This window comes from Sciurus vulgaris (genome assembly GCF_902686455.1).
Source record: "Sciurus vulgaris genome assembly, chromosome: 8".
Classification (NCBI taxonomy): Eukaryota; Metazoa; Chordata; class Mammalia; order Rodentia; family Sciuridae; genus Sciurus; species Sciurus vulgaris.
This window is the reverse complement of record NC_136468.1, coordinates 44,756,362-44,776,354: the sequence shown is the minus strand read 5'-3', so window position 1 is coordinate 44,776,354 and position 19,993 is coordinate 44,756,362. Positions and strand designations below refer to the sequence as shown.

At 40.6% G+C, this 19,993-nt stretch overlaps 1 protein-coding gene across 9 annotated transcripts in view; it reads right to left on the bottom strand.

Moving 5' to 3' along the window:
- The window catches only part of ICA1 (islet cell autoantigen 1), a 145,534-nt gene that overhangs the window by 15,349 nt on the left and 110,192 nt on the right, over positions 1-19,993 (bottom strand). For 7 of the 9 annotated variants that reach the window (XM_079151809.1, XM_079151812.1, XM_079151810.1 and 4 more), the window contains exons 9-12: positions 11,990-12,087; positions 9,851-9,903; positions 6,715-6,777; positions 6,583-6,624 (exon numbers count right to left, since the gene is read on the bottom strand). In XM_079151809.1, coding sequence (XP_079007935.1) covers positions 6,583-6,624; positions 6,715-6,777; positions 9,851-9,903; positions 11,990-12,087 — 256 coding nt within the window. The remainder of the gene's footprint in view (positions 1-6,582; positions 6,625-6,714; positions 6,778-9,850; positions 9,904-11,989; positions 12,088-19,993) is intronic. The other 2 variants (XM_079151813.1, XM_079151816.1) reach the window with 1 other exon arrangement.

The following is a 19,993-nucleotide window of genomic DNA, read 5'->3' as shown; positions in this document are numbered from 1 at the left end:
CACTGATAATTAAGAAGCCTGAAATTGCTACATATAACTTGTAAGAAAAACTTAATTACAAGTAGAAAAGGACAGGTTTAGGTCTGTAACTGGACAAGTCAAGACTTGAGAAACAACATTAGTCAGTAGGCTCTTGAGAATCAAATCATGCTATCATTTTCTTTGAAAATAATTCAACTCAACTGAGAGAAAATGAAGACACACATGGAGATATGATAAGCTCTGTGAGAGAAGCCCCGATAAGAGCCACGTGCGGCAGTCAGAGCTTCCACCCATGGAGAGGAGCAGGGAATGTGCCTCAGCCTGCTTTTGTCTTGAAGATGAGCAAAGGTTGTGCAGTGCTAGTGCTCAGGTGCCAGCCCCACAGACGCCACTCCGAGACCCCTTCTCTCTTGTGCAGACTCCCACTCTCCGTGTTTGCCTTCCTATCTGATAACCTAGCCGCAGACATTACTATACAAATAAAAGCCGACAGACATGACGCACTCGTAGGTTCACCTCTCTGTCTCCAACTCCGTGACCCTTTGTGCATTCTCTCTGCCCTCTGAGATGAGCCCTCTCCATGCCCTCCCCCTCCTTCTGCAAGCGTCCTCTCCTCCCACCAATATTCCACTCCAGCGGCTTTAGTCTTTCATTCGCCAGCGCTTCTTTCCTCTGGCCGGTGATAATCAATATTCTGCTTGATATTGTAGTCAGCCACCTTGACCCTTGCTGTTCTCATTTTTTTTCTTCCTTCCATGGTCAATTATTCTATGTCTCTGTGTTTTTTTTTTTTTTTTAATTTTTTTTTTAATTCTTCAGCTGCTGGCAATTAAATTCCTGCCCCTATGCTACACTGAAATGATTCACTGGAAGGTTACAGGTGGGATACTGAGGGCCAATCCAGCAACTCCCCTTTTCAGGTCTTAGACCTCTAGCATTTTGCATTGCTGCCTTGCTCTGGAAATGTGGTCATGTCCTGGGAGTCCCCATGAGGTGGCTCTCATGGGTGGTCTTGACACCTTCTCTGCTGCCTCTTCCTATCCTAAACCATCACCTCCCTTCCCTATAATTCTATCACAGATCTTATCTGTTTTCATGGTTCCAAACTCATCTTTGAAAATCCCCAAATCTCTAGCTCCGATTCCAAGTTCTTCCTTTAACTCTGATCACAAGTTCCTATTTGGGGGGATTCTCTGGTTTACCCACTGGAAAGGCTGCTGGTGCACCATGAGGCAGCCCTCTACTGTGCACCTTTGCTCAGTATGACTGTAAGATTACTCTCTCACTCAAAAACCTTCGATGGCTCCTTTTGACTCCCAATACTGGCATTCAGGGCTCTACAGTCAAGCTCTGATAAAGGTCTTTAAGACACACAACATTCTGCTGGGAAGCTGATTTGGCAAAAGTACGCTTGCCATTGCTCAAATGCACTTTCCAGCTTTCCTGTGTGAGAACCTGCTGTTTCCTCCCACTAAGAATCATGTTTTCTTTCCTCCTCCTCCCCCACTCCTCCTTCCTCTTCTTCTCTTTCTCCTCCCCTTCCTCTTCGCCTTCTCTCTCTCTCTCTTCTTGCAACCGAGAGGGAACTTAGAGACCATTTCCTCTAACTCATTTTGCAAGTAACGAAAACTATATACCCAGGTTAGGTGCCCTGCTGAAGGTCATGTAATTTGTTACTGATAATCTAGCTGTGGACCCCAGACTTACAGCTCTATTTTCTCCCTGTGGTACCTTTCATTTATTTCAGAACCCATGTAGGAACTCAAATAGAAACTACTAAGAAGCTTTCATCAAGTGCTGAGAATGTCTAAGGGCAGCGAACTCCGCTGGCAGGTACCATGCAGGCACTGTGGCAGAATGACAGTGATGGCAGACCCACTTGGCAGGCTGGCACATATGGCCCTGGTTCAGGAGTAAGAGCCCCACGCCCTGGGAAAACATTCCCTAGGAGAACTGGTCCTGAACCAATGAGCTGTATCTCTTGAGGACTCAAATACAGAGGAAGCTCTCAAGTTCAGAGTGTGGGAAACTGGTGACAGCTTGTACAGGTGTTATTTTTGAAGTCATACTGAGTTTCATGACCTCAGCATAAATTAGGAAGACAGAAGATGGAAACACAGCTACACAGACTGAAAACGAGAGAATAGGAAAACAAACAGGTAAATGTCACTTATTTTACCTTCATGTGTGTGAAACAGGAAGACTCACTTCTCTGGGTTTCTCCCTACCCCCTCTCAACCTGATGACTAATCTTAAAGGCCACATGTTTGCCGTGCTGATGAAAACCCCAAACACCAACACCATCCTCACATCACCCAAAAGAGAATCAGGGGAAGATGGGTAGGAAACCACCTTACAAAAATGTCTAACCAGAAAAATATTCTTATTAAGGCTCTGGTAAAAAAAAAAAAAAAAAAAAAAAAAAAGTACTTGTTTGGAATTCTAGAATGCTGCTTCTAGAAACTCACTTCTGATTTTTTAAAGAAAAACATTACAAAAAGAACAGGTGTGGGGAGGGAGGCAACCACCCCTACCAATTCTAAAAAAACAGAACACAAAAATCCCATAGTGCTAGACCTGAATAGGCAGTAAAAAAGTTTTTGTTACGATCCCCAATCCTATTCCTCCATTTTCAGTCTTAGATCTTAGCCACCAAGCAGTCTTACTGAACAACATGACACCTGGGGCTGGGGTAAGTCTTTATAGAATATAGTGATAAACTTATGTATAACACTATTGACTACATGGTTATTAAATAAAAACAGTATTTGATCATAAAAGTATATCATTATTGAGCTGGGGACATAGCCTAGTTATAGAGTGCTTGCCTAGTATGTGCAAGGCCCTGGGTTCATCATCAACACCTCAAAAAATAAAATAAAAAAGAAACCCAAACCAAAGTATGTCATTATTTCATGAGAGGACAAAGCCAGAAGAACACCCCAGAATACTGAGAGAGGGAGGCAAGAAGGAGGACAAGTGTAGGAGAAAAGATAAAGAGCTTAGTAGCTCAGTACTTGCTTTATTGCATGTGAGGAAACAATCAGGTCCCTAGTCTGACTATATGAAGACTGCAGAAGACAGTTCTAAGTGACTTAGTTGAAGTGAGCCAAGTGCTCACAATTGCTACAAGTCAAATATTCTCACCCAGTATCTCTGGTGGTACTGAATGAACTGTCATTCTGATATGTTGCCAGAGTTTAGAATCGAGTAGTAACCAAGGAAGTAACAGAAAACAGATATGTTATTATAATATGGACAATTAAATTATATTTTAAGTGACTTAGGCAGTCTCTTCCTAGAGAGGGATCTTTTAGGGAAGGTAAAATGGTAAGGTTTAGGTGAGCTGAATTCATCCAAATCTTGTCTTTTTTTAAAATATATTCTGTTTATTTACAGGCTAGTTATTTTTCTTGGTCTAACTTTGAGGAACACCAATACTTGTATATAACTCATGAATTGAGCTGATTTCACAAGGTGATTTCAGAACCACTTTCAAGTATCTCAAAATGTCACTAAGTTTCTTCTTCATTTAAAACATTTTTAGGAACTGTATTTAAATAATAGTTTCCCAATACATTACCATTTAGTAAGAGAAAGCAAATTTCATTAGGACACTAATTCGGAGTAATTTTCTGGGTGGTGGCTCTTAGAGAGTCATTGCTGTTGTCTTAAGTGATCTGCTTGTTGTTAACACTGTATCCCAGCCTAGCCATTCCATCTGACGGAATTACCACAGGGAGCGAACTGACCCCCAAGCACCAGGGAGCTATAATTTATAGCCCCGAGTCCTATCCAGCCAGTCAGCCCTGGATTAAGCTCTTTTTATTTCTTGCCTATTTAATGTTTTGCGTATTATAATCAGCATTTTAATTCAGGATTCAGGTCTTCTGGCAGTGTTCCACAGGGCACACATGTGGAAGTCAACAAATTAGTGAGTATTTTTCTCTTTGGCCACCACAAATTCTCTGGGCACTGAGAGAAGATATTTATGCCAGTGGTCACATTAATATTTAAGCTGATGCCACCCTATGGGTTGGCAACAAGAAGAGACAAATAGTGGCGAAGTATCACTTATGCCCAGAGAAGGGCCTTGAGGGTTGGCGTGACGAAAAGGAAGGAGGAGTTATGTGACACTGCATTTAATTTAGAAGATTTGCAAATCAGTTTTTCTGTCTGAGAACAAGCTTCCTTTGAGAACAAGGAAAGAGCATGTTTGTATTTGCATCTTTAGAATTAAACTGATTGTCCCCTGAAAGGATATGAGTTGCTGTTCTACAAAACTAACAAACATGGTAACAGTAAACCAAAGAGGTTGGAGGTTGTTTTGAATAGGATGATACCAAACTTACTGTGATCTCTCTTGGCACACGCAGAGAGGCTTACAAAAGTAAGGCAGAAACATTTTGATTTAATTCTATGAAGAAATGCTGGAGAGTGGGTTATGGTTATAGAATTACTAACAAGTTAAAAAAAAAAAAATCCCAAACCAAAGTCAAGAACCAATTTTTGTAAGAAGAGGGGAAACATAAGGACATAGAGTCATGATTAGTGTGTCTGATTATAGAAAACACGGGCAGGATATGCCAGGGGATGGGAGTATTGGAATCGGGGTGGAGTGGGGAAGAGGAATGGGAGTCAGTGTTTTTAATATTATTTTTTATTATTATTTTGTTTTTTTGTCGCAATGTGAATATGCTACTAATTCAAAAATTTAATCTATTAAAATAATAAAGTTAAATAGGGTGAGAATAAAGTCAAAGAACAAATGACACAAACAAGATGTTGAGATTAGGAGGAATGTCAATCTATCAAAACAAGCTGAGTGTATGTGTGACTATAAATATATCTGTTAAGTGAAACTGGGTGGTGGGTATATAGGGCTTGCTATTCTTTTTATGTCATTTTGTCAAGGTTAAAATATATCCCTGTCCAAAAAATAACTTGTAAAAGAAAACTTTATTCCACCAAAATATTCTACTTTTAAGCCACGGAGGGGAGATTTTATAAAAAATGGAGGCATATATAGCAATCTGCACTAACTATTTACTCATTAATTTCATTACAATATGCATAGACATTCATAAAATATTGCACAATATGTTGCCTTCATTAAGACAATAAGAAAACAGATTTCTGCTCTTGTTTATGCACCCCAAGCCCTGGAAACTTGATGCCAAAATTATGGTGACTTTCCACTTTTGAAGAATCTTTAATCAATATCCTCTGTTTTCTGGAGACTTTCTTCCTCTCACACTTTGTGAATTAAATCCACATCAAACCCAGACTGAGTTGAGTCATCTGCCCTGGTTAGCTGAGGCCCCACAGGATGACTCTGGCCAACTTTTACCCTGTTAGAAACCTGCATGATCAGGGCAAACTGTGTCCCAGTCACCAGGGCAAAGATGCTCTGATGTTTGACTCAGAATCTCAGGAGTATTTTAGACTCTGGGTAAATCATTAAAAGGAAACCCATGGTAGAATGGAGCACAAAGGCTATGATCAAAATAAACACACTCAATTTTGTGGACACTGAACACTGGAGAGTCGCATCAGAATCCACAGTTCTGGATTCTCTCCTGGGGGTTTATACAGTAAGGGATTTTAAAGTTGGAAAACCTAGGAATGGGACTTACTTAGGCAAATTCTTCCCCCACCTTTTTTAGGGCAGTGAAAATATTTTATATAATATTGTAATGGTAGATACATGTCCATTTATATTTTTAATATCCATAAAATGTATAATAGCAAGAATGAACCCTCTGCAACCTCTGGACTTTTGGTGATAATGATGTGTCAATGTAGGCTCATTGATTATAACACACACACTCTGGTGCAGGAAGTTGACTGCAGGAAGTTGACAGCGGGAGAGGCTCTGCTTATGTGGGGGCAGGAACATATGGAAAATCTCTGTACTTTGTGTATGATTTTACTGTGAACCAAAAATTACTCTAAATAATAAATTGTATATGTGTGTGTATGCAAGTGTGAGTGCATACATGAAACAGAACAGCCTTAAAACTCAGTTTGCTCATGTGTTCATTGGAAGTTTCATTGGAAGTACAGCAAAGCAAACCCTGGACAAAATCCCTGGTCCCACTATCTCTACTGGTTACCATTTTAAGAGTGCCCCGTGTCAGTGACCATGAACTACCTTACGTACCTGAGCTCCAATCCTAACAGTAATCCAGCAAGGTTGTTGCTATTGGTTTCATTTTACAAATGAGAACAGCTGAGGCTTAGTAAAGAGTTTAAATATGAAGCAAATTATTTAAGGCCACACAGGCCATGTATGGTCAAACCATGATTCATATCCACATCTATCTTATTCTGAAAGCCACTGTTTTCTCTGACAGTGTGTGACCTTCAACATAACTTTTAGCTTTAGGAGTTCAAACATTATGAAATTAAATATAGTAAAATGACAATCCACACAAACTAATATATGCTTGGGCATATTTAAGGTCATTTATAAAGACTCTCACCTAAAAATTTTTGCTTAGGAATGCATTAAAAAGATAAATATTACATTTTCTTGCATGTAAAAAAGGAACTAAAAATTAAACAAATCACAGCCTCAAAGAACTGCATAAATCTTACCACCTTCCTCAGGTTTCATGTGTAACAATTCATCCAGAGGTCCTTCAGAGGAGGGAAAAGAAAAATTATGAGTTAGTTTTGTTTTGTAAGAAGTTTGAGTAAAATGATTACATTTTCCTTAATTTAGATTACCTGAACATGCATTATGTGTGGAGCTTTTGTCTAAGGCAGATAAAATACTTTTTCCTTCTTCACCTGTAAGCAAACATATGCAATTGGTCATCACCAACTCAGAATGGTATGCACATTCATAGACTACTGCAGGGTTGGTAAATGCACAGCTTCAGGAAGAAATCACACCCATAGACTCCCTCATGCAGAAGCAGGGGTCTTCAGATAATGTTTTGCTCCAACTATTGGCTTTCAATGAGTCCTGGACCTCTGCTTTGTTTGGTAGATAACCCCAAAATGATAGGACAATTCTCCTTCCATGGACAAATGTATGGCTTAAGTAACTGACTGTTACTTGATGTTGCTATGAACTTTAGTCACATGGGCCTGGATAAGATAAAAAGGTAGATTGTTAAGTGAAAGAAGTCCATTTAAAAAGGTTGCCCACTGTATCACTTCCACAATATGACATTTTGGAAAAGGCAAAACATGGAGACACTAAAAAGGTCAGAGGTTGCCAAGAGCTTGGCAGAGGGTGAGATGAATGGGTGGAACATAGGATTTTTTAGGGCACTGACAATATTTTATATAATGCTGTAATGGTAGATACGTGTCATTTTATATTTTTAATATCCATAAAATGTACAACAGCAAGAGTGAACCCTATAACCTATGGACTTTTGGTGATAATGATGTGTCAGTGTAAGCTCATTGATTATGACAAACACACTCCTCTGGTGCAGGAAGTTGACGGGGGAGAGGCTCTGCATATGTGGGGACAGAAGCATATGGGAAATCTCTGTACTTTATGTCTGATTTTGCTGGGAACCAAAAACTGCTCTAAACAATAAATTGTGTGTGTGTGTGTGTGTGTGTGTGTGTGTGTGTGCGTGCGCACATGCCCATTGTAATAGATCCACCTTAGAACTCAGTTTGCTCATCTGTTCATTAGACTTTCTGCAGGTCACAAAATACAAGGCAGATGCCACTTCATTATAATGAATTCCATCCTGTGTATATATAAACAAGGTGACAGACATTTGCAGTCTCAAAATATTATGCAAATACCACATGCAATTATACTGTACAAGGAAGGAGAAAATTTGCATATTGTATATTGGCATAGTATATATTCATACAATATGTGACTATACATATTGTATGAATATATAATTTGTATAGATTTGTAACTTGCATACAAATATAATCAACTGAAGTATACATTCTACCACAGAACTAAGTTTATCCTATTTGATGACCTCGATTCTCACAACATTAATAATGCATACTGTGGGGTCCACTGAGGGGCATTGAGGCTGGAAAGCTGGGATCGATACAGACAGAGAGCTTTTCCATGACCAGTGAGGTCAGGCCCAGACTCTCCACTATTTGCTCCCCTCTCAAGCTCTAGAATATCATTCTTCCGACCTTTGTCTGGTCCTTCCTGGATCACAGACTTTGCCTGGGCTGTATCTTTTGTTTTGACAAGTCTTGCAATAGCAGTTGGCTTTAGTGTGTCCCTGATCCCCTCAAATAGGTGAGGCACCTTTGTCATGTGCCCAGAGCCCTGTACTTTTCTTTTGTAGTTCTTACCAAAGTTGTAGTTGCCCAGCTGTGTGATTATCAGGCTACCATGTGCTTCCCCTTTTGAGTGTAAGCCCTGTCCTGGAGGGGCCAGAATATGTGTGGTGCAGCACTGTCTGCCTGGAGCCCAGTGCCAGGCCTGGCAGAGAAGCAGATGCCAGTAAACATCTGCCATAAAAATGAAGCAGTCTGTGAGTACATGAAGGCACACACGCATGAGCAGATGACAGGAAGCCAACATTGGAGGCAAACAGTGGGCTGCTTTTGCTTTTCTATTTTTTTCTTTCTTTCTTTTTCCTTTCTTTTTCTTTATTCTTTTTTTTTTTTTTTTAACTCTGTTGAAAGGTAGGCGAAAACCAAATGAAGGCGTGAAGTGAGGGAAGAAAAATGTAGATGAGGCAAGTAGTTGGAAAAGTAGAAGGTAGAGGGAAGAGACAGGGTGAAGGAGCAGAATGGAACACAGGGAAAGTTCTAGAATCCGCCATCTCCTGGACAGGCTGCCACAGCACAAAGCTGAGTGGTTTTAGTTCTCTTCATAAAACCTGTACAACATTCTCCTGTATCTCTGAGGATTTTGAGTTTTAAGACTCAGTATTATATCATATTCATTCTATATTCAGGTGAAGAGCCAAAGAAAGACAGTCAGGAACGCAGGAGACAGAAACGGCTGGAGGCTTTTCGCCGTCCACTGCGTCATCTCCCAGTTCTCTGACTCTGTTCCCTAACCCAAGGAAGCTGGTGCCACTCACTACAGGCATCCTGAGGAACAGCAGAGCAGAGTTGGGGCTCTCCCCATCCGTCCCTAATGATGGCCAACACCCACCCACAAATCATGGGAGACCAAACCCTCCCCATGTCGTAATGTGATCTTTCTTTTCTTTCTTTTTTTTTTTTTTGTGGTACTGGGGATCGAACTCAGGGCCTTGTGCTTGCGAGGCAAGCACTCTACCAGCTGAGCTATCTCCCCAGCCAGTAATCTTTCTGTGATCTTTCTAAAACTCTCTCTCCACCTACATGGCAGTTCGAACAAGTAAAGGCAATATCATAATCATATTATCTGCTATGGAAAGAACTTTCTGCCAGTCCCACTTGTGGCTTCTCAGAAGGGCTGCTGTTGTAGTGAGTGACCAAGGATACCATTTTCAGGTTCAGAATATACCCTGTCTCTCAGTAATGCTGTGGGGTGGATTGACATCACTGATATTTAAACATTTAAAACTGAAACTGTGCTGGATGTCACAGCACAGGCCTGTAAACCTAGCAACTCAGGCAGCTGAGATGAGAGGATGACAAGCTCGAGGACAGCCCCAGCAACTTAGCCAGGCCCTGTCTCAAAATAAAAAATAAAAAGGGCTTGGGATGTAGCTCAGTAGTAAAGTACCCCTGGGTTCAATCCCCAACCTTACTAAAAAAAAAAAAAAATCCTTAAAACTGCAGGAAGCAAATCAATATATTCTTTTCTCAACTGGAAATGAAGAAAGGCCTAGCGGGAGTTTGCCAAAAAGAAAATGAGTTGGCTGTTGAGTATTAAGTAGTGTTTCAGAAGCAATTTTAAATGAAAATCAAAACTTACTCTTAAAACTGCAGGATTCCTTGTGTTGGTTTTCATCCTCTAATGAAATTAACCTTAAAATTAAAAAAAAAGTTTAGTCATCAAGTTCTGCAAATATTGTAGTTATGATACAGCCAGCTTTTCAGTACAATATCTACTACCTCAATTATAACCCCCCCACACACAGACACACATTCACACAGATATAGTCATTTATATGCTATGTATTTTCTAAAGGAGAAATAAATTTTGCTGGCTTTGTTTTCTGTTCTGTAGCATCTTAATATCTGAGTTTGTTTTCCTAATAAGGCACATTTTCTGTAAATATCTAGATGGGTAATTAGGGATGACTAAGAGAGATATATACAATTATCACTTTTAAAACCATAGTAAAAAACGGATGGCCAAGCAGTGGTTTAATTTGATTCCTGGTATTATAGAAGAGGTCACCTCAGGAGATTAGCTAAACTACAGAAGGCTGACAGCAGGATCGCTCTAAATCCAGGTGGACCGGCAGCTACTCAAGACTCTTCGGACATCACATCATCATCCTCAGACCCTTTTGGCGCCTCCAAATGATCATCCTAGAACCGTGGTTCACCTTTACCTGCTATTTCTGAACAAAGTTCTTATTAAAATTTCAATCATTTTAAGTGGTGAGCAGGTTTTTTTTTTTTTTTTCTGAGCTTTTAAAAATGAAGAATCAAAATATTTGAGAAACCTGAAATTAATTAAAATGAATCAAGAAAATCCTAGGTAGTAGTTCCATTCTGAGTAGTGGCTAGTGCTTTATTTTGATTGCATTAACTTATATGGAGAAAAGAAAGTGCTGGGACTTGCTCTGGGCTCTGTCTCTTACTCCACAAGGGGCAGTGCCTTAGACTCTCTCAGCCTCACTGCCATCCTATACACTATGGGGAAATGCCTACCTTGAGGGTTAGCATGAGAAAGAATAACAAAGAAAGCAGCTAGCACTGTGCCTACCATGTAGTAGGTGCTCACCAAATGGTAGCTACCATTATTACCCTTGCCAGGAATAGGTTCCCCCTAAAAAGCCAACTGGACTAGATCTAGATCATCATCTATGATCTGTTAGATGATGAAAAGTTGAAATTAGTCTTTGTTTTGCACCACAGACATTTTCTAGTATTTGTTTTGAAATTAAAAAGAATTAATGTTGACAGTGATTTTTTTCTTTTTTTTGGGGGGGGGCGGGAGTTACTAGGACATCAAATAATTCTATAGGACACAAAAATGTTTGAAATTTTATTCAGAGATGGACTAAAAAATACAATCCTGTTTTGCCATAAAATTGTCACCTAAATCCTGTGTGTGTGTGTGTGTGTGTGTGTGTGTGTGTGTGAAAGGAATAGTGGATAGAGGCAAGGTCATCTACTTGGCTCTCCTGGGTCAACCAGTTTAAAGATTAACTGCATTCCTGCGGGCTACTGTACCTCCATAGAAAATGACATGGAGTCACATCTAAACCTCCTCACTGTGTGGGATCAGGAGCCATGTGCCACATGTGTTGAAAGTTCATCTGGGTATTGATAATGACAGGAGGCACCTTGTTTGTAAAAAGGTAATAGATGGGTATGGGCCTTCCTGCACAGGAAACTGCTCTCTGCTTCATAGAGGAGAAAACAAAGTTTGAACAGTGAAAATAAAATGTCACAACCCAACACTTTTGTAGGATAATGCTATGTGCACTACTAAGGCGGTTTCCTACATCATCAGCTTCACTGAGAGAAAAGTTGGGGGGTTTCCTGTGCAGCACAGCATCTTGTGAACAGTGGTGAACAGGACCAGATAGGGTCCAGAAGCCAGAGAGAACACGAAACTGAGGCTGAGGCCATAAGATAGGGATCCTGGCAGTCAATGGGGACATTGGCCCTTTCTTGTTCCAGTCGACTCCTTGCAAACGTGCCTCTTCTGAGGACCCCAGAAATGGGTCTTGAGACAAGTGAGACAGGTCTAGCAGGAACATGTGCTGAGGGAGCGTGGCCTCAAGGTTAATGCATCTACTCTGAGAAGCGAGGAAGTGAGTGGATTGCTCCATGGCTGAGACCCCGTCAGGGCAGGATGGGCAGGATTGGCAGGATTGTGCTGCCCACACCCATGGGAAGCAAGACCTAGGAGAGGAGCCCCGACTCGACTTACTGACTCGGTTCCTGCCCTGCTGCTTCTGTGCTTCCCTCCTGGGCCATCTTCTTCTTTTCTTCTTTCTCAACTAGTTTTTTCATAGGGTCTTGTAAGCTCTTGATCAGGAGCCACAGATAAAGGAAAAGAAAACAAGGGCGGAGAATAAAGAGGAAAAGGAAAAAGAACAAAAAGTAATCAATAAAAACCAATTGCCCTTGGTCTCCCAGACCAAACATTTGAATCACAGGTACTGGGAGGTTACCATGAACCAATCAAGTGGATAGAATGAAATCTTATATGTCAAAGTACAATGTTTCTAGGCCCATGCAAGCAATGCTGGTTTTTAAAGAAGAGTTGATTTGCCACTAGATTTGTGTTTTCTTTTTTTGTGATAAGTTATTCAAAAGAAGGCCTTTTGGCTATTGCTAACTTTATTTTCCAACTTCGACATGTAGCTAAGATAAACATTCTGTTCTCCTTCAGCCCACACACTGACAGAGTCGAAACTTCCTCCACCACCGCCACCGAAGATGAGACAACTTCATTTTATTTTTAATTTTGTTTGCTATTTTGTAATCTAAAAAACTGCTTTAAAAAAAATAAGAGAAAACAAAACCTTTAAAAAAAAAAACAAAACAAAATAGTGTCTAAACATATTCTGACAACTTAACTCCCACAAATGGACAGACAGAGCAAGTGGGTCCAAATCTTTGTAGATTAAATGGGTGAGTCTTTTTTTTTTTTTTTCCTTTTGGCACATCGTTTGTTGGAGTTACTCTTTTCAAGGTTCATTAAATATTTAAGGAAAGATTTTTTTTTTTTAAAGCAAGTGCCCACAAATTGTGTACTAGTGACAAAGACTGGGAAAGAAAAAGCAAAACATTTCTTTAACAACTGAGTAACGACTTATACAAAAAGAGCTCTATTTCTGGCCCTAATTAAAATATAGACCTATGAATACAAAAGAAACATCTGGAGATGCCTAGACCTCTTACATTCTTAGACTCTAACGTCCTCATTCTTTGGGCCTTCACCTTTCCTGTTTCTGTCCTTCCTGTCATTCACCTCTCCAGTGTGACAGCCACAGAAGGTGTGGGCAAGTTTCACAGCCAATGTGGATGAATTAGTAATGGCTGACAGGAAGCCTGGGTGAAGAGGCTTCGAAGGCTGTGTCCAGGCAGGGCCGAGCTGTGACTGATTCTGGAGTCTGCCATGGACGGCAGATGGATATTGGTGTTATACCCCCCTAACTGCCAGCTCTGTTTCATGACCTGCATAGAGAAATTTTCCCCACCTGTGCCATTCTGTTACCCTGTCTGCAAGAACTTATAATATTTCCTAATTTATTTCTACTTCTAATCTAAAAATCCCTCTGCCCTGATTTTAAAAATCTTCTAAAATGTGACCCTAACTTCCTCTCTCAGCTGGAGCCCCACCCTCTACAGTCTCCACCCCAACTTCAGCTTTCCATTCGATTAGGCCTGTCTCCTCCTCCTCTCAGTGCGCTCCTTGCTCCCTTTCTATTTTTGTTCCCCTTATGTTTCCTCCCTCAAAAGTCCTATGAGTCTTTTCAAAGCCCAGATCAATTACCACTATTTTCCATAAAACTTCACTAAGCACGCCAAATTCAAGAGAGTCCTTCTGACTCCAAGCAGCATTTACTGTCTTATTAATATTTGACCATATCTATCCTGTATTGTTTTCTCTTAAAAATATTTTTTAAATTAGAAAAATAATAAAACCATATGCATAAGTTTGAAAAATACTAAAAAAAAATTACTCATAATTTCATTGCCTTAAAATGATGAGTTGTTATTTTCATATATTTCCTTTGTTTTTTTGTACTCTTCCTACTTATGTATTGGAATCATTATTATCTATATATTTTACAGAAAGTAGAGGTCCTCTCAACCAAAACAATTTGTGTAGGTATTCATAATAAATAATGTTTATTATAGTGGAGATTATAAGATGATGATATCTCTCTGCATTCATTCAACTATATTCTACCATAGGATGAGGGTTTTCTCTCTGAGTATACATCCTCTGAGTGGAGTTCTGAAGCATTTTCTTGCATAATTCCCTTTTACAAGGCATCACCATCATTTCTAAGGAAGCCCTACTTTTGGACATTTAAATTAGCACATTCATTCAACAAAGGGTTTGTGAGCACCTACCAAGTGCCAGGTGTTATTTTGAATGTACTACTGGGCAAGACAGACAGAATTCTCAACTCATGAGAGGCCTAGGCAGATAATTAAAAGAGAAGGCTAGAAAGTGATTGGATCATTAGTTCAGGGAGCAGGGTGTCCTGTCCTGGAAGAGACATTTCAACTGAGAGCTAAATGACGAGAAGGAGAGAGTCCTGGCACAGCTCAGGGAGAAAAGGGGGCCCCCCCGAAAGCAAAGGACCGAAGGTGGGAATAGCTTGGCTTGTTTGAGGAACAAAAAGGGTGCCTCTGGGGCTGGGATGTAGTTGGCCAGGGTACAAGTGTTATGTGACCAGGATGAAGAGGCCGGCAGGGTCACACAGCGAGACATTCCTTTACACAGAGTCATCAATATTTAACATTTGCCCCATTCCTTTCATCAGATTCTTCTGCTCAGTGTGTCTCTCTGTAGATAATAACTAAATGCAACCTATGATCCTTCGCTGCAGCCGGGACCAGAGGGGAAAATGCTACAAAGGACAGTGTTAGAATGAGACAGTGATTATGAACTGTATGTAGTCTAGATGGTCGTGATTTTTTATCTACTCCAGCATCCGGTAAAAGCGATATGTGTGTGTGTGTGTGTGTGTGTGTGTGTGTGTGTGTGTGCGCGCGCGCGCACGCGTGCGTGTGCAGCGTGTGCACACAGGAGTTCATCAGATGTCAAAGACGCGCTCTTTTCAATAGATCTGCCAATCACAGCATTTTATTCACACACACATACACCCCTTACAGCAGTTTTATTCCCCACAGAATGGTCCAACTCTGGTCACAGTGAAGTCAGGAATATTTTCAGCCAAGGTTCTGATGCCTCCCAGGACTCACTTTCAGATTCTGTGACACTTGCCCAGGCCTCCTGGTTTGCTCAATTATCTTCTCATTGTGTTTCCTTTTTATCAATCAACGCTAGGCAGGGCCAGGACATGTCTGCCTCAGCCGGCTGCTTCGAGCTGCCACAGTCCTTGCTTAAACCCCTGAGATGCCCTTGACAGCTCCACGGTTATCATCCCTTCTGTCTCCAGCCTGACCTCCCCTCCTGACCACACTTGAGCAGCTCTCAGACAATCCCTTTGTAATGTAAACCACTCATTCCTTCTTTTCAACCCCTTCCCCTGTTGGGCCATTAGCAGGGACTCAATTGTTGGCTCCCTGTCACCACAATCACAGTTAAGACACTATTGTGCTTCCCCAACAGAATGGCTGCAGTTCCAATTGCTACTTTAATTTATTATTAATAATTCCTGTGACAATTGTGCCTCTCTTCCTACGTTACCATTGTTGCTACAACAATTTGGCTTCTGCAGTTTGAGAGAGGTACTAAATACATATTTGTTGGTTGATAAATTAATGTGCAAAAGGTTAAATGAAAAAAAAAATAATTCTCTTTAGCTAGGAAACATAAAGACTCAGGGGAATAATATGAAAAGGTTTATAAAACCACAAGCAAAATTACTATGAGCATGTGAGTTTGTTTATTAAATATCAGAATTTTTAACTAGGGGGATCTTGTACATACACATACAGGTTGATATGATTCACAAACCACAAAATTTGAATATTATTAAGGTGTATATGTGAATAATGTATAGCATGTTCACAAAGTTGTGCAATGGTTACCATAATCAATTTTAGAATATTTTCTCTTTTTAAAGACTATACAATACTAGTATTTATTAATAGAAATATTTATTGTTATTAAAGTAAAAACAAAATATATTGGGAAGTATTTAATACAGATGAATACTTGTTTTAAAATAATTTGATTATTTTGCAAATCATCTGTATCATTTTTTATATTTTCCATTTTTCTGTCAAAATGTTTAATTTTAGAACATTTTCAAAGGGCATCTTTTGAAGTGGGAGAGTTTTTAGATCATGCTTAAGCTAAATGCTCTTCTATAGAGCAGGGAATGAAGTAACACCACATATGGAACTTGTTTCTTTCGAAAGATGGTATACATTGAAGACATAAAGAGGCTAAGGAGAACTCGGAAAGATCGAGGACGACAAATCAAATCAGGTCCCTTTCCCTCCCTGCAAATTAGTTCCTGGGTGTGAGTATTAGATACAGCGCTTTCTGTAGGGCACATGAGTCTTCTCCCTAGTTTGACTACAAAGCCTTAACCTGGGCGAGGGGGTTGAGGTGAATTCTTCAGATCAGTTTGAAGTTCAAGCTCAGCTGAAAACATTTAACTCTACAGCATTCGTGGAAGTCAGGGGTGACAGCATTTTTCGTATGACATGAACACCTGCTCAGATTTAGTGAATGGAAGAGGTGTGGCAGGCTGCTTTGCAGATGAGGCAGCATGGGATGGAACTGTTTCCAAACGCTGGTTGAAGAAGCCACATCTGAATCCATGTCCAGCAATGAGAACTCCAAAGCATTGTTTCTAAACCCCAAACCCACTTAGTCCATCATTAAAACTGCTTGTGAAAATCACTGGTATTAGTAGCACACAGTATCATACAAGACAGAAAGCTTCTCTGTAGAGGAAAGAATGTTCTTAGCCTAAGTAACTTGCTCTGGAAGGGCTGCCCCAACATGCTAATAGTTTCCATCAAGGCTTAAATGGCTTTGGGAAGCACACACACAATATTGTAAGACCATCGTGACAGAGGAAATAAGCAGACCTGGCTTGCAAAAGCATCTTGGAAAGGAAACAGCTTAATATAATAATAATGGGAGTTACTACTTCCAGTATTAGGAAAATAAAAGCAACAACATTCATTTGAATGGATACAAAACTACTGAGCAAAACAAATTTCCCAGACAAAAGACCAGCAGCCAGTTCTAATAATCTAAAGCCTCCCTTAGACAACTGAGCAGCATTTCCTCTGCTCTTTAATTATGACAACTTAATTTCCTTATGCTACTTTCCATTAATTACACTGTGCACATAAGAAGGTGTCAAATAATTGTCAATAAAAGGAAATAAAAGTATTCAGAACGGCGGGGCATGGTTAAAAGATGCTGAACTCAGCTGGGCGTGTGTATGTTTGTGTTTATATAATTAGTAGCACATGAGAAATGAAAAGCAGAGGCCATGATGCATGTGAGCCACGCAATTTACAGACATTTATCCCTCATCACGCACTTAGACACGTATAAAGACACCTCACGAGGAAAGCTATTAAGCTCAGAGGTAATCTTGAATTATATTGTAGGGAAAAAAAAGTAAAATAAAATTAGAGAAAAATAATCACAATCATATAAGACATATATAATCTTATTCTTTAAAATAAGAGGGGGGAAAAAGATGGAAAATTGGTAGTGCAAAGGGCATCATACTATCCTGGAAACAAATGGTCTTTGGAAAGAGATCAAGCAGTACTGGAAAAAGGACATGGTCTTCATGGCTTGTGGGCCTCTGTTTACCCATCAGAACACTGGAGCTTTGCAAGACCAAGTATACCTATCCTGGGATGTTTGTGAAGAGAAACTGAGAGAATGCGTCTACACAGCACCAGGCTCATAGAAAGCACTCCAAAGTGGTTTACTCATCAATCATTTGTAAAGGTCTCGCAGGAGTGAGGTGTCTTTAGTCTTCCTGCTGTGTTAGGTACCCCACTCCAAGTTTTACACGTTACATTTAATCTTCATGAAACCTGGATAAACATTGTATTCCTGATTTCCTGACATGGAAATGGAGACTCAGACGAAGTAATTTGCTTCAGGCTATTCAATAACCAACAAGTAGAAGTAATATTTGAATCCAGGTCTATAAATTCTACTATTTGTTTAAAAATGGCATTGAAGAGCCAAAAACATATATTAAACTTGCTTGGTGTTTTTTCTTTTTCCATACAGGGGATTAAACCCAGGGTTGCTCCACCAGTGAACTACAGCCCCAGGCCTTATTTTGTCAGGATCTCACCATCTTGCTGAGTTGGACCTCAGATTTGCAGTCCTCCTTCCTCTGCCTGCCCAGCTCCTGGGATTACAGGCTTGTGCCACCATGCCTCACTGAACTCTCATTTCAATGACAAATGCCGAGGAGATGGAAAGGATTTCATTCCAAACTCTAAAAGAAGAGCCACCCATTCCCAGGTCTCTGAGGGACTGGCATATAAATTATGCTTTTCATCTATAAGCAAACACTTCAAAGTATTGTTTTTAATTGAAAGTTTCTGGTTGTACTATTTAAAGGTGGCATTTCTTTCTCTTGCCCACCTGCCTCACAGCCAGAAGTGCCCGTGGGAAGCAATGCATGTCAGTGTGGAAAAAGTCTGAGCTTCCAGGTTCCCACATCCACCCTGTAATGCAGGTGGCCTTGGGCAAATTCCTAGACATCTCTGAGCTTCAGTTTCCTCATTTGAAACATGAGAACAAGATCAAGTATACCCTATGTCCCAAGGTTAATTTGAGGGCTAAAACATAGGCACTTTCTATCTGACTCTGGAGAACCTCACAGTATCATTAATCAGAACACTATCCTTGGTACATGTATCATATGACAAGCTCTCCTAGCCATTATTTCACCTCACCCTTAGTAGAGTATCTGGCACAGAGTAACTATTCACACAATAGTAATATTTTTTCCTTTCCCCTCAAAGAGTAAGGTAGGTGAAGGAAATGACCCAGGTTGTTGCGAGGAGGGTGAGCTACCAGCTGCCTGGGAGAATTAATACCAATCACTAAAAGGCAGAGATGAACAAGTGACAGGCCATATCCCAGCTCATCCACTCATTTCCGTGGCAGCCTCGGTCAGCTCATCTATTCCCTCCTCCCCGGTGACCTGGATGCTTCCCAACTTGCTGTTTCCAATGATCTGGCCTAGAGCAGCTTGGGGAAAAAAAAAAGAAAAGAAAAAAAGGGTTTTGCTAAATGCCTTGTAAAGTAATGACACCAAGAGAAAACTTGAAAGTCTAAAAGGATATTCTGGATGCTCGCCATGAGTAATTGCCTTGTTGGGACTGGTAACTAAAATAGCATTGCTGGGATATTTACCCAATTTTCATAAAAACTATTATGGCTTTATTTTCAAAGCAAGTAACTACAGAGCCATGCGGCCTGTCGGTAAATGTTCAAATGATTAACTGAGAAATGTGGAGGTGGGTGGAAGAAGGCTGCTAGGCATATGAATTTGAGAAAAACAAAATTTAGAAAAGGATGTTTTTTGAATTTTGAAAACTAAAAACATTTTGGTCTTCAGAATGACGTCCTACATAACAGTGCTGAGACCTACACCCAGAGAGAGAAAAAAGGAAACTTTGGCACATCTGTTTCAACGGTTATTTTTGAACAGGCTCAGAGATTTGTTTTCAAATTCAGGTTTCCTTAAAGCCTTGGCACAGACCGAGAGCCAGTTGCAAAGCCAAATTGCATGTTTTAGAATTAGCCCTGTTGCAAAAACGGCAAGCCCTCCTGCCTTGCTGGCTTGCAGGCCTGCCCAGCCTTCTCCTAGCCCTGGTGGGAGTTCTGTGAGCCAGACCAAGGCCTGCAGGGCTGAAGGACGGGTTTGAGAATAGAGCTGCCAGAGTGTCTGTGGAAGCCAGGGAGGGAGCGGGCTGGGTTACCCTGAGGCGAGGTCTGGGGAGACCTCTTATCCTGCTGCCAGTCACAGGCTTGCCTGTGAAGCTTACTACAAAACTAACAATCTAGGATGAAAACAGTGAGTACAAAGTCACTTAAGCTGAGCTACTGAACCTAGCAACCTCCACAAGCCCTCCTGTATGGAGACTCTCAATGGCTGACTTCTGCATCCCCCACAGAATTCGTGGTAAGTTCATGCCTGTTACCACCCCCACTGTGCTACTGGAGCTTTCACCATGTGACCACCACCCTCACCACCGCTACCACCATCACCATTAC